We start from the raw sequence: 14,875 nt of genomic DNA, 5'->3' as shown, positions 1-14,875 counted from the left end.
TTAATGACGGAAAATAGAAGATGGCAAGTAGCTAGCGCCAGGAGCAGAAGCAGCGGGAGCAGCAGCAACGGGAGCTTGGGAAGCAAAGTTGATGACTGGAGCAACACCACCATTGATGCTGGTTGATGGACCACCCAAAGAATCGTATTGGCTTTGGATAGCACGTTGTGCATTGGCAGCATCTTCAGGAGTACGATACTTGACAAAGTGAACTTCGGGTCTTTGGTTGTTATTGTTACCGAGACTGTTGAGTTTGTTGGCCAAACCTGCGAGATCGGCTTGTTTGTTGAGAACATAAATGGCAGTTTGTTGTTGGGCAGCTTGTTTGGCCAAGGCCAAAGCAGCATCTTCCAAACCATTGTTTTCGGGGCCCTTGATGAAGACAACGCGGAGACCCTTTTTCAAGGCACTGGCATACTGATCAGAGCTGGCGCCTTCATTGAAATCAGCATCGTTGGCAGAGAAAGTGTAGAATTCCTTTTCCAATTCACCTTGTGGGCCGAATGAGGGAGTGAGACTGGAACCTTGACCTTCGAAAGAACCAACACCTCCATCATAGCTGGATGCAATATTGCTGGCAGCAGCACCAGGAGCAAAGGATAGTCCGGATGAGGAGTGACCAACTGGTTGATAGTTATAACCCAATTTATCGGCACAGGCAACAGCCACCAAACACAAGACAATAAAGGCACGCATTGTAGTTATTGTTATTTGCTGCTGATTAGCTTAGTTTCTAATGATTGAAATGTTCGTCGTTTTATGATTGAATATTTGCAACGGTGGGTGTTTTTATATGCGTTTAAAAAATTCGCACGACATATTTCACAGATAATACCAGCAGATTATGAATTTTGACAATAAAATGTGAAATAGTTTTGCTATTGTGATAGACAAAAACAACAACGGCAAAACTTTTATTATGCTAGTTTAGAAGCAAGCGGGGTATTCAAAATGTTTCTTAAAAGTCAGTTATTAATAAATTATTAAAAAAATAGAAGCAATAAAAATATGATACTTTTTAGCAATGGCAATTAACCTAAATTTGATTGGTTCATCAAACTTTTTGTGTGTTGAAAATACATTTAGAAGCAATGAGAGGGAGTGTTGCTTTTATTACTTTTGAACAATACAACAAATTAAAATAAAACAAGTAAGGGAGGGTTATAATCGGACAGGGCCGACCATGTAATACTCTACTCCTCTACACCTGGGCACTATTTTCCAATGAATTTATTTTATATGTTTGCTGCATATTTTAGCCGTCCGGTACATATGTAAGTTAATATACATGGTAATTACTGGAAACGTAAGGTATTATTTTCTGTATTTTTTAATGACCAATCGGGGCTGTTTCATTACATATTATTAAAACAAGTTAGAAAGTATCAGTCAGCTGTGCCGACGGAAATATACACTCAGCCTCGGACACAAAGAATATAAGTAAATTCAGTACTATAACGTTTCTATGTTTTTTTTTTTTTTAATTTTGAGCCAATTTCCCAAGAAGAGTGGAGTTTGACCCCCAAAAAATGTTACCGTCGTAACAAAGGCCAAAAAAGCAAAACAAAAATTTGAAACAATCCAAAATTTGTGTTAGGCACCCGAAGGAGTGTTCCGATGTAGTCCATATTCGGACGTAATCCAAGTCTCTAAGCAATAATACGATGTACAAAATTAAGACCAAACCGGTTTCTCCCTTCGAGGGTCATCTTAGGCACTAGTCAGTTTAGTTGGTGTCGTCTCAGAAAGTATGGACATCGTCCAAAAAAAGTTCCAGTTCCACCGTCGTAAAAGGGGCCGCAAGGCAAACATGTTTCAAACAAATTTAAAACGGTTCGAGAAGAGCTGTTAGACTTTACTTTTCCCATATTCGAACCTGATATATGCATGGAAGTAATATTTCCACATCCCTAGTTTGGCACAATTCGGTTAGTCCCTTCTGGAACTACTGTGTGAATAATCTTAGCGAAAAATGTTGAACATCCCGCCGAGAAATAGGTGTATCTCAGATTATAAGCCTGACATTAGCCCGCTTTTGGAAGGTCATAATCGTCTGGTCCTGGGGAACTTTAATGCGCATCATGAGATGTGGCATTTGGCCCTCGGAAACGACCAGAGAGGTATAGCGCTGGCTGAGCAGATTGATAGCTCTACGTTTTGCTCGGTCAATGAGGGCACCCCTACCAGAATTAGAGGAGCATGTCACAGTTCGCCAGACATAACCATCTCCCCGTAATTGTCTCCATCAGCAGACTACCCGATTTCATCACCTCTGAATGCCGCACATTCGTCAATCATGGAAAAGCTGATTGGCCGATTTTCAGATAGTTCACCAATCACCGCTTCGGAAAATTGCCCAATCCTTCTGATGTTCCGGTAGTGGAAAGGACGTTCCGAGACATCATCAATGCTGCAGCCGCTCGCCATATACCTGCTGGTCGAATACCCGAAATAAGACCAAATTTCCCAGCAGAGGCGATGGGATTAGCAAATGAGCGTGATGAGCTTCGTCGAACCAACCTCGACGACCCCAGAGTCAGGGAGCTGACACTGGAAGTTAACAGTATGGTCGGCAAAAATAAGCGGAACATTGGAGCCGGTATAAGCAAATTGTGGACAACGGTTAAGTCACTCTCGAACCCCGGAAGGAGGGATGACAGGACCTCAGTCACGTTTGGCGACGTTACGTTGACTGACCCGAAGAGGTGTGCAAGTTACTTAAATCGACTGTTTGTCGAGCACCCCGAGAGTGACAGGGCGAAGAGAAGAGAGTTACGTCGCATTAGATCTCTTCCTGCCGAGGAAGAACCACCACTGTTTACAATGAATGATGTTGCGAATGCCATCAGGAACGCAGAGTTACGTCGCATTAGATCTCTTCCTGCCGAGGAAGAACCACCACTGTTTACAATGAATGATGTTGCGAATGCCATCAGGAACGCTAAATCATCCAAAGCGTTGGGCCCTGACGGAATTTCCATGGTAATGTTGAAACAGCTGGATGAGCCGGGAGTGGAGTATCTCACTAAAGTTCTCAACCTGTCGCTAGCCACCCTTATTGTTTCCGAAGTCTGGAAAATGGGCAGGGTGGTCCCGCTACTGAAGCCAGGCAAGGATGCCAGCAACGGTGAGACGTACAGGCCGATTTCGCTTTTGTCACCTGTAGCGAAGACCCTTGGGGCCTTAGTCCTCCCCAGCATTAGAAATAGCTATCAAGTTGCCGATCATCAGCATGGATTCCGTAAGCGGCACAGCACGACAACAGCGCTGCACGCCATCTCCACACATATTTGTCGAGGAGCGGCCGTGTGATAGAACAGTGATGGTGGCGCTTGACTTATCAAAAGCCTTTGATACTGTCAAGCACTCCACGTTGGATAATCAACTATATGTGTGGTCGCCAGTCGTATGTGGAATTCAGGAACAAGAAATCCAGGCCCCGTAGAGTGCAACAGGAATTTCCCCAAGGAGGGGTGATATCTCCGGAACTGTTTAACCTCTACCTTTCCTGTATTCCGCCCCCTCCAGACGGCATTGAGATCGTAACGTATGCGGATAATTGTACGATCCTGGCGTAAGGCACCTACCCTGATGACATCTGTGAGAGACTGAACTCCTATTTAACCGATCTTACCAGCTTTTTCCACGCGAGGAATATGCAGATATCCGCCACTAAATCGACGGCCACTCTGTTCACCACATGGACGGCGCAGTATAGAAGAGAGTTGAATATCAGGGTCGATGGTAACAGAATTCCGACCACAAACTGTCCCAAAATTCTAGGGGTCACATTCGACACCACTTTCACATCATCCGCGCATGCCACAGCTATCTGCGATAAACTGAAATGTAGGAACAAAGTCCTCAAGTCCCTAGCCGGCAGCACTTGGGGTGCAGATAAAGAAACCTTGTTGACCACGTATAAAGTGATAGGTCGGTCTGTGGTAAGCTATGTGGCGCCAGTTTGGTCCCCGAATTTATGTGACACGCAGTGGGATAAGATTCAAATTTGTCAGAACGCTGCCCTGAGAACAGCAACAGGGTGCCTCCTCAAATCTACAGTGGACCATCTACATGAGTAGGCAAAGATTCTTCCAGTACGACAACATAGTGAGATGCTTTCGTTGGAGTACCTGCTTGGATCTTACCGTGTGTGCCATTCCAATCACCATCTGCTGGCCACCGATACACCTAGGCATATCAAGAAGGATATTCATGCTCTAGAGACAACGGTCCAACAATATAGGAGAGAACCTCTAGATCAACAGGCATATCAGGCAGGTTTGAACAGCATTCACACGGACACAGTTGCTAAGACCATAAGCAATTATTGTGTGAATGCAGTCATCGGAGCACATCCGCCATCTATCGCAGCTGAAGAGCGTCAGCTGCCACGACAAACCAGAGTAGTTTTGGCTCAATTACGCTCAGGATATTGCAGTCCTATTGGGAATGAATCGATCGCACCGTGCAAGACATCTGCCCACTATGCGGCATGGGCACGATACTAAGCACCTATTCAACTGCCCCGCCAAGCCTACTCATCTGACTCCAGTGGATCTGTGGTTACATCCCCTCGAAGTAGCCAACTTCCTGGAACTGGAGATAGAACCAGAGCCAGATTGAACAGGAGAACGAACATACAAACATAATAGTAAAACACTGTTACAACAACAACAACTATTTCGAGGTACTATTACATTACATTTTACCAAAGGTATGACAAAAACTTCAAGACCCCGTACAGCATTGTAATTTGTAACAATTTAAAAACCTGGGAATTCTTCATTCATGATTTGAAAACTTTTCTATCATGATTGGGACATTTTGTAATGTGGAATGTAAATGTAGTTCTTGCATAGAGAAAATCACAACAATAAAAAAACCACTTATATGTTAGGCAGTAGTTGAGTCATCTAACCGCTATATTCATGTTGGTTTTCAAGTTTATTTTCGTAGATTGCCGAAATATGTCTCCTATAAATAAAATATAGAACGAACATTGAATTTGGATATTTTTCCCATAAAAGTCCGTATTAAACAATAACTGCGAACTGTAGCGTGGTTATGGTTACACACAATTTAAACCGTGGAATTTTTGTAGTTACTAGTCTGTAACTCTGTTATCTTAGCACGTACATCAACATAATTGGCATCTATGGAAAGGTCGAGGGATCGCCTTTCAAAAATAACTCACGTGGGCGGAATGGGTCTACCAGGAATAAAGATATAAGATATATATTAAATTTTTTTCCAATTTTCAGACAAAACTTTCGATCCATTTCACCCGCTAAAAAAAAATTGCAAGCTTCATTTCTGTCATAAGCTCACACCTGTTTTAAAATATCGGGCTGATCGGACTATGATTGCGATATGATAATACCCTTCCCACATTGCACAGAGGATCCACCAATTGGCCAAAAATAAAAAAATGAATGCCAGAATTTTGGTACAACATCTGGCAACTCAGGCAGCTATGACATAGACCTTTTTAAAAATATATTAATTTTTGTTTCATTCGAACGCGATCTTCTTTAGAATAGCTTCAAAAGTCGAAACATTTGACTAATATTTTTTGTTGTGAGTACAACCTATAATTTAAGTGCAAGTAAATATATGTATTCAAAATATCTCGAAACTAATACGTATAGCGAAATATTATAGTGGATTTTGAAGGAGAAGGTAATAGCCTAACTTTCATTAAAAAATAGTGTTTTAGAGTGTTGTGGAATTCTAGTTAGCTGCATATTTTCTTAGTGTATTTTGTAATGCCAATTCGATCATAAACTTAAATTGACCTAAGGTTTTAGTCGTGATGCCCACCAGTGACCACCTCGGGAACAATTTTCCAAAGTAGTTCATGGGTTTAAGATTATTCAGTATTAAAATCAGCTGCCATTTAGTGCCAGACTACAAATGGTAGGCCGCTGACCAAAACTGGCCTAGAATAGGGTTTCTATGGATAACTTAGCGTATAATTCTGTTATCTTACCACGTACATTAACATAATTGGTATCAGTGGCAAGATGAAGAAATCTTCTTTTAAATGTGTCTTACGTTGGCGGTACGTTCCTTCCAGGAAGAACGCTATAAGATCTATATTAAAAATTTTACCAATTTTCAGACAAAAAATATTGATTTTTTTTTAATCCGCTAAATTGGTTGGATTTTATGTTGTTTTGGAGATTGTTTTGTTTGCCCAAGCCTATTTTTGCATCATAAGATAATCGGGACCTTTGTTGATGTCATTTTGTATTAACAGCATAAAACAATTCTCACCTTATACCCCCTCCAGAGGGGAAAGGGGGGAGAATGTTACGCTCGTGGTTTCTTAAAACACTCTTCGAAGCAGCACAAAGCTGTAACCGGCGCATTGGCTTGATTTTTACACTCTAAATATTTTTGGCCACTTTCTACATACAAGTGGATCAACTGTGCATTGTGGAGTAGGGTATAAAATATTTTTTAACAAAAAATGAAAGTTTGTCTATTAGGGCGAAGATCATTTTTAATGGTTTTTTTATTAATTTTCTCGTTTAGAGTTAAGCTTGGTGATCGAAATTTTTTGCAAATGAAAAAGGAAAGCCAAGGACTCGAACCCACACAGTCACCAAATTATGTGACCGGTTTCGCTGTTAGTTGGGCAGCTCTTCAGATATATCGACTGTGGAATGGCTTTGAAGTTAGGAGTTTGGCTTTGAACGCTAACACGCCGTGACAACATTTTTTCATATGTTTTCAAGGGCGTGGGTTCAAATCCCAGCCGGGCTCAGCTTGTTTTTTTTTTTTTTTGAATTTTTGACTCTTAGGACGATGATCATTTTTAATGATTTTTTATTAATTTTCTAGTTTAGAGTTAATCTTGATGATCGACATTTTTTGACCAAATTATGGATGTGCTTATTTTGGCTGTAACATCGAAACTATAATACCAATCTATTATTCAATCATGGGTGCATGTGATCTGTTATGCCATCTTTTTAGCATCTTCATCTATGAATTTTATATGAGCGTGGACCCCAAAAGATGCTATCCATTTTTGGATCCAAAGTATGTAATTTTGACTAAAACTGTGACATGTAATTTTCACCAATGATTTGTCATGTCATTTTCACCAATGATTTGACATGTCATTTTCACCAACCCTTAAGGCCTCGGCACATTCGATCCGTTTTGCGACGCGTTGCGCGTTGAAAACAACAACTACATGAAAAATGTGTAAATGATGCCAAGTTTGTTCTTGAAGTTTTCATGTGGTTGTTGTAACGCGACGCTTAACGGACCGTTTGTGCTGAGGCCTTTAGACATGAAATTTTCACGTCTTGTTCGGAAAATGGAAAATGCTGTATTGAAATATGATTTTCATGATTTTTTTCTCATTAATTCAAAGGAATTTATAAAATAACTATAATTTAATTATCATCAAAAAGTTTACATCCATAATTGCAGTTTGTTGTTGTTGTAACAGTAGTTTATATGTTTGTATGTTCATTTTTCTGCTTAATCTGACTCTGGGTCTATCAGTTGTAAGAATGTGGCTATTTCAGGTGCAGTGTCTCGTGCGGGCCTGTGCCGCATGGTGGGCACATGTTTTGCACGGTGTCATCAATCCTTGCCCTATAGGAATTTAGACCGTGGTGGAAGAATCAGACAAAAAGGAGTTCAGCCTTTAACAAATGTCATCAGGGAAGGCATCTGACGCCAAGATCGTACAATCATCCGCATACGTCATGATCTCAATGTCATCTGCAGCGGTTGGAACCCAGGAGAGTATAGGTTAGACAGTTACGACAATATCACCCCACCTTGGACACCTCCCTGGACTGCTTGACAGTATCAAAGGGTTTTGATAAATCAACCGCCACTATCACTGTTCTATCGCACGGCTTGCTCTGATTGAGTTCTCGCAGTTGTTGTGCTGCTTACGGATCCCATGCTATTGATCGGCAACTGGAAAGTTATTTCTGATGCTGGGGAGGACTAAAGCCCCAAGGGTCTTTGCTACGGGCGGCAAAAGCGAAATGGGTCTGTACGATTCACCTTTGCTGGCATCTTTGCCAGGCTTCAGTAGCTGGTATATTTTCACACTTCGGGAACAATGTGTGTGGCTAGCGACAGGTTGAGAACTTTAGTAAGATACATGACTTCCGGCCGTCCAGCTGTTGCAGTTAAAGCACTGCCGCTGCTCTCAACAGAGTTTACTTCATCCGCAACTGATTTTGATTCATCTTACAAAAGGTGTTTTACTTCCCATCACCAGTACAGATTTCGACATGGACACCAATTGCAAATTACTACTATTTCGTGGTTTTTTACAACATTTTGCAAATGTATACTCTTTTGTTTTGTATGGATCTACAAATCGACTTGCTTTTAAGGTTCTGTTGAGCCGGGTTCTCTAGAGCAGGCAAGGAAACTTTTATAATACCAAATAGTGCAGTCCGACTCTATTTTTAGCTCAATGATTGGGACTTCCTAGCATAATAAATCTTATATAGCTTTAAACGTAATTAGATAAAGAAAAGAAAATATACATGTGTATAAATTAAATCACAAAAGTCATCGATGGAATGGCTTCAAATGCTGATGAAAAGATCGGATCTTTCACGACTTCCTTTGAATGGGTTCAAATGCTGATCAAAAGATTGGATTTTTCACGACTTACTTTGAATGGGTTCAAATGCTGATGAAAAGATCGGATCTTTTACGACTTCATTTGAACCAATGCAAAAGATCCAGTGAAATCATGGCATCTCATAGAACCACTTCTATTTAATTTTGTTGGGATGGTTTAGTGCCATTCGATTCGCCGCGAAGTTTTGATCCACAACAAATTTTTATGTAATTTTATGACCGCTAAATGGGTCTTTATTTTGAAAAAAGTTGACTTATATTCAATAATTTATCAAATTTTATGTACATTCCGCGAATTCTGAGTAACGTTTTACGTGTATTGTGGAAGCTACTCGCTGAAGTCACTTCGAAAGAAATTTTTAGTAACAATTGTGCTCATTAAATTAATTAGCGTTTTTATAATATTTTTTTTTTTTCTTAAAAGACGAAATAAAACGGCCCTATCTATTGTCCGCAGCAGCAAAAAATTGGCTCGCGAGCAGATTCGTACTTGGGAATTTTTTCTTACCCTACGTACCAAAAATTTTTGATGTAGAGCAAAAAAAAATTAAACTTTTTTTGCAATGGAATAATTTACAATATTTGTGATATATTCTTTATGGGTTCTCCGACGAACATTTCGATGTGTGACAAATCGAATTATACCCTCCATATTATGGTGAAGGGTATAAAAATGGAAAATTGAGATGGATTAGCAACTATTGCGATATCTCCGAGGTTTTACCACCTACGCCAACCCATTTCAAATCATTGTAAAGGTGAGACTTTCTACTTCCATTGTCACGCTTTGCTTTTGGAAAGACCACAACCAAAGCTGGGATATTCGTCATTACACCTCAAATCCAAAAATTGACAAATTGTGTTGGTTTAGGTACCATTGGGATATCTCCGTTGCTTGACCACCTATGGCAACCTCCTGCATGGCATCATTGTAAACGTGATATTTTTTTCATCCATTGACTTGCTTTGTTGGTGGAATACCTGTAACAGAAGCGAAAATATTCGCATAAAAATTATGATTTTTAAATAAGTGTTTTGCCGATTGCAGCCCCTGAATATTATCCGACCATTACTAAAATCAATAGACTCCTTCCTCTCTGGGACCCCTATCGACACCTAAATCCCACATCGTGACGATCCGATCATAATTGCGACCTGTAGCGTGATTACAAAGTTTAGGTGGACAGACGGACGGACACACATAGCCAGATCGACTCAGCTTGTCGATACATTCATTTTGAATATACACGGAATGAAAAAGGCCTCTCTAACATATGTATTAAACATATTTTGCAACAAACATATATGTTTGCGACAGTCCCTAACCTAACATATGTTTGTGTCCTGCCAACAAATACATGTATGTTTGGGTGCAAACAAATATTTGTTTGGATGAAATATAAAAACACACCCAAAAGCCACAAAAACATTCACATACACACACACAGTTATTAATGGTAGTGGCTATTTCTTTTATTAAAATGCATAGATATGTCAAACACAAAAGCAACAACAGACACGTAGGTACATACAAATTCCAAATACAAAATACACATAACAAGCTTTAATGGAAGAAAAGCGGACTAGAATAATTTAAATAACAATGCAGTTTCACACTTGTAGAAGTAAAAAAATTTACTAATTATAAACTATAGAAACATAGTTGAATGCTTCTTCTAAGTTGTGAAATAAAACAGATTCTCCTCAAAATTGAATTCATCTGAAATCAGATGATTATATTATGTAATAAATAGGTACACTCATATCTCAAATATATTCATGTATATACATGAAAAATGTATTAATGTTATTACCAATATTAAGTTCGATTTCTTCTTTGTCTAATAAAATATTTCCATCCACCTTTTTGATTCAATTATAAAATTTATTGTATTGCATTTAATTTACTAAAAAGCACAATTTCTTTAAGAAGACACAAAATACTGACTTACTCAACAATTGCCTTGACGAAACTGAAGAACAAATTTTTCATACCATTTTTTTTCTTTTCCTCTTCGCTTGCTAGGTTGGTTAACTGTGAGTTACAGAAAAAATGACTGCTTTTAAAAAAATAAATCGCAACAACAACAAAAAAAACGAAACACAAGGTTTTGGCCGTATGCCTCATACACACCAACAAAGCAAAAATATTTTTTTTTACCCACGCGTCGTCGATTCTTCATCTTCTATTGCAATATACACACAACTCTTTATTATAAAATAAGCGAGTGCCCTGATGTTACGCTCTTTGCCAAAAATCCTCTCTCCACCCATAAAAAATATATTGTAACTCAAACAAACAAAATTGATACATGTTAGAAAATGTTGCAAACATATATTTGTTTGAAGCCAAACATATTATGTTTGTATCCAAACATATATCTGTTTGCAACCAGTCCGAAACATATATTTGTTTGGATCCAAACATATAAGTACCACATCTATTTAGAAACTTTTGGGCCAAAATCAATTCTTAATACCCTCCCCACATATCATAAAACATATTACAACCAATATTTAAATATTACAACAAATAACAATTTTATTGTTTTATAAAACTACCAACAAATGTCTTCCGCATCATAGCAGAAAAATTCCCACACGGTTTAACTTTCTTAATGACGGAAAATAGAAGATGGCAAGTAGCTAGCGCCAGGAGCAGAAGCAGCGGGAGCAGCAGCAACGGGAGCTTGGGAAGCAAAGTTGATGACTGGAGCAACACCACCATTGATGCTGGTTGATGGACCACCCAAAGAATCGTATTGGCTTTGGATAGCACGTTGTGCATTGGCAGCATCTTCAGGAGTACGATACTTGACAAAGTGAACTTCGGGTCTTTGGTTGTTATTGTTACCGAGACTGTTGAGTTTGTTGGCCAAACCTGCGAGATCGGCTTGTTTGTTGAGAACATAGATGGCAGTTTGTTGTTGGGCAGCTTGTTTGGCCAAAGCCAAAGCAGCATCTTCCAAACCATTGTTTTCGGGGCCCTTGATGAAGACAACGCGGAGGCCCTTTTTCAAGGCATTGGCATATTGATCAGAGCTGGCGCCTTCATTGAAATCAGCATCGTTGGCAGAGAAAGTGTAGAATTCCTTTTCCAATTCACCTTGTGGAGTAAAAGACGGAGTGACACTGGAACCTTGACCTTCAAAAGAACCAACACCACCTTCATAGCTGGGGGCAATATTGCTGGCAGCAGCACCAGGAGCAAAGGATAATCCGGATGAGGAGTGACCAACTGGTTGATAGTTATAACCCAATTTATCGGCACATGCAACAGCCACCAAACACAAGACAATAAAGGTACGCATTGTAGTTGTTTTTATTTGCTGATAAGATTAGCTTAGTTTCTAATGATTGAAGTGTTCGTCTTTTTATGATTGGCTATTTGCAACGGTGGGTGTTTTTATATGTGTTAGAAAAATTCGCATGAAATATTTCAGAGATAATACCAGCAGATTATGAATTTTAATAATATTTAAAATATTTTTACTATTGTGATGGACAACAACAAAAACAATGGTGCTAGATTAGAAGCAACCGGGTATTTTCAATATGACTCTTAACAAAAGGAAGTGCATTGTGTATCAGTTATAGATAATTTGTTTAAATATAGAGGCAATAAAAATTATATTTTTAGCCATGGTAATTAACCTAAAAATTATTGGTTCATCACACCAATTAAAAGCTAAATATATTGTTTAGAAGCAATGACAGCGGGTGTTAATTTTAACACTCGTGAAAATACAAAATTTAATTCAGTTTTCTGACCATTTTTAAGAGTTTATGCGCAGTGTTGCCATACTCACTTCGAAAGCATTTGCAAGCGTTTTCCTAGGTTTTCGGTTTAAGAAGAAAGCATCTCTGAAAACAATGGGTTTTGGCTGAAATTTAGAAAATACCAGTTGAAAATAAACCCTTAAAAATCATTAAGTTCGGCGCACAGAGGATCCACTCATTGGCCAAAAATAAAAAAAAAAATTAATGTCAAAAGTTTGGTACAACATCTGGCAACAAATATACTTAAATTTGACCTAAGGTTTTAGTCATGATGCCCACCAGTGCCCACCTCGGGAAAAATTTTCAAAAGTAGGTCATGGTTTTAATATTATTCAGAATTAAAATCAGCTGCCATCTAGTGCCAGACTATAAATGGTGGGTCGCTGACTAAAGCAGCCCTAGAATAGCGTTTCTATGGATATATTAGCGTATAACTATTTTATCTGACCACATATATTAACATAATTGGTATCAGTGACAAGATGAAGAAATCTTCTTCCAAATTTGTTTTGCGTTGGCGGTACGTGACTTCCAGGAAGAACGCTATAAGATCTATATTAAAAATTTTACCAATTTTCAGACAAAAAATGTTGATTTTTTTAATCCGCTAAATTGGTTGGATTTTATGTTGGTTTGGAGATTGTTTTGTTTCCCAAGACTATTTTTGCATTATAAGATAATCGGGACCTTTGTTCATGTCATTTTGTATTAACAGCATAATACAATTCTTACAGTATACGCCCTCCAGAGGGGAAAGGGGGGAGAATGTTACGCTCGTGGTTTCTTAAAACACTCTTCGCAGCAGCACAATGCTGTAACCGGCGCATTGGCTTGACTTTTACGCTCTAAATATTTTTGGCCCATTTCTCCATACCAGTGGATCCCCTGTGCGGCGGGGCCGAGTTTTTTATACCCTCCACCATGAAATATTCTGAACTTTTATGAAATATGATTGTTTTTAAGTCTGGAGTATTAACCCAATGGCTTAACTTCATCATTACTTTCTATTACAGAGTAATGTGTTTCAAAAATAACTGACAGTGTTGCAAAATTTTACTGATCGCTACCAATATCATGATTTCATCCCAGCGAAGGGAATTATCAATTGGCTTTTTAGCTTTTTCAAATGATGTCTTTTTAGCGAAAACCCGAACTTTTAAAGTGTCTAGTATTCTCAAAAAAATGAGAATCACACTCACTTTTCGGCTTTCCCAAAAAACATCAGAACAAAAATATTTGAAACAACTGTCAGCACGTATCAACTAAGAACTCATCGATTTCTGTATGTTGAAAAAACATCAACACAGTTGCCTGTGAGTGAGTGTTGTTGGAATTTATGAAATAATTAATTTTCACATTTCTATGTGGAGGTGGTACCGTTATATAAGGCTATACCACAACGTGGGCCAATGTTCACAATTTTTGATACAAAAGTTTTAACCCATGGGAGCCATATATGCCAAAGAACATCCAATCTTGCCCGACAACAACTAGATAACAACTAAAAAACTGAAATTGGTGCTACCGTTTCATAGAGCATGCCTACCATACCATACCGGAGAAGTTTTGTGATCACTGGGAAACTCAACTGTCAAATTACAGGTAGTTCGGTTAACATATTTTTTTTTTTTTTGCAACCAAACAAATATATTGTTGCGGAATTAGGGTTTGACTTAATCCCGTGTAGACGTTGTTTTATTCCCCGATATTTGTACCAAATAAAACAAGGTTCGTTTTGGATTACGAATTTACAATGCTTTATTGACGTTATTCGCTTCAATTATTCAAACAAGACTTTATTTCTCTACTAGCACACAGCAAACTCTCCAGTAACTAGTTAGCACACAGCTTTACTCTATTTAGGTTACTTCTTTACACTTACAATTTAAAACAGGTATCGGCACCAATACAAATGCATTGTTTGCGGCCTCACGCATACGACTCTCTCTTGCTCTCTCCACAAACAGCGTGTGCGTTAATACATTGCTAAAATTAAAAATCATTGAAACATCCGACAACAGAACCTTCTTCTTTGACTTCTGAACGAAGACTGAGAGGTGGTTGTTCGGTTGTTATTCTCATCAAGGGCACGTGTGCCCCTTTTTGCCGGACATTGATTTATGTGTGGGTAAAACAATGGTGGGCAAATTGCGAGAGACTCATGTATTTTTTACACTTTTGTGTGTGAGGCAGAGCATTTCTGCCCATCAGTGGGGTAAAATTACACTGACAGAACAGAACAGGGTGATGATTTTCATATTGAGTATGAAATGAAAAACACAGGAAAAAAGTTGTCACGGCGTGTTAGCGTTCAGAGCCAAACATAGTGGTGGGTGTGTGGGTTCGAATCGTCGGCTTTCCTTTTTCATTTGCATTATAGATCATAAAAAAGCTCGATTAATAAATTAAAAAAAATAATAATACTAAAAAATGATCTTCGCCTAAAAAGGCAAAATTTTCA

At 38.7% G+C, this 14,875-nt stretch overlaps 2 protein-coding genes across 2 annotated transcripts; both read right to left on the bottom strand.

Moving 5' to 3' along the window:
• Positions 1 to 696, bottom strand: LOC141389939 (uncharacterized). Its single transcript, XM_073962223.1, has one exon. It carries the CDS (start codon positions 694 to 696, stop codon positions 1 to 3), a length of 696 nt encoding a protein of 231 aa, XP_073818324.1.
• Positions 697 to 11,249: 10,553 nt separating this feature from the next.
• Positions 11,250 to 11,945, bottom strand: LOC141389930 (uncharacterized). Its single transcript, XM_073962213.1, has one exon. The coding sequence runs from the start codon at positions 11,943 to 11,945 to the stop codon at positions 11,250 to 11,252; it is 696 nt and encodes a 231-aa protein (XP_073818314.1).
• Between the last annotated feature and the right edge of the window lie 2,930 nt (positions 11,946 to 14,875).

The sequence above is a fragment of the Musca autumnalis genome, unplaced genomic scaffold (genome assembly GCF_047663935.1).
Source record: "Musca autumnalis isolate F117 unplaced genomic scaffold, ASM4766393v1 scaffold_1, whole genome shotgun sequence".
In the NCBI taxonomy this organism is placed as follows: domain Eukaryota; kingdom Metazoa; phylum Arthropoda; class Insecta; order Diptera; family Muscidae; genus Musca; species Musca autumnalis.
This window is presented reverse-complemented; position numbering and strand designations above follow the sequence as displayed.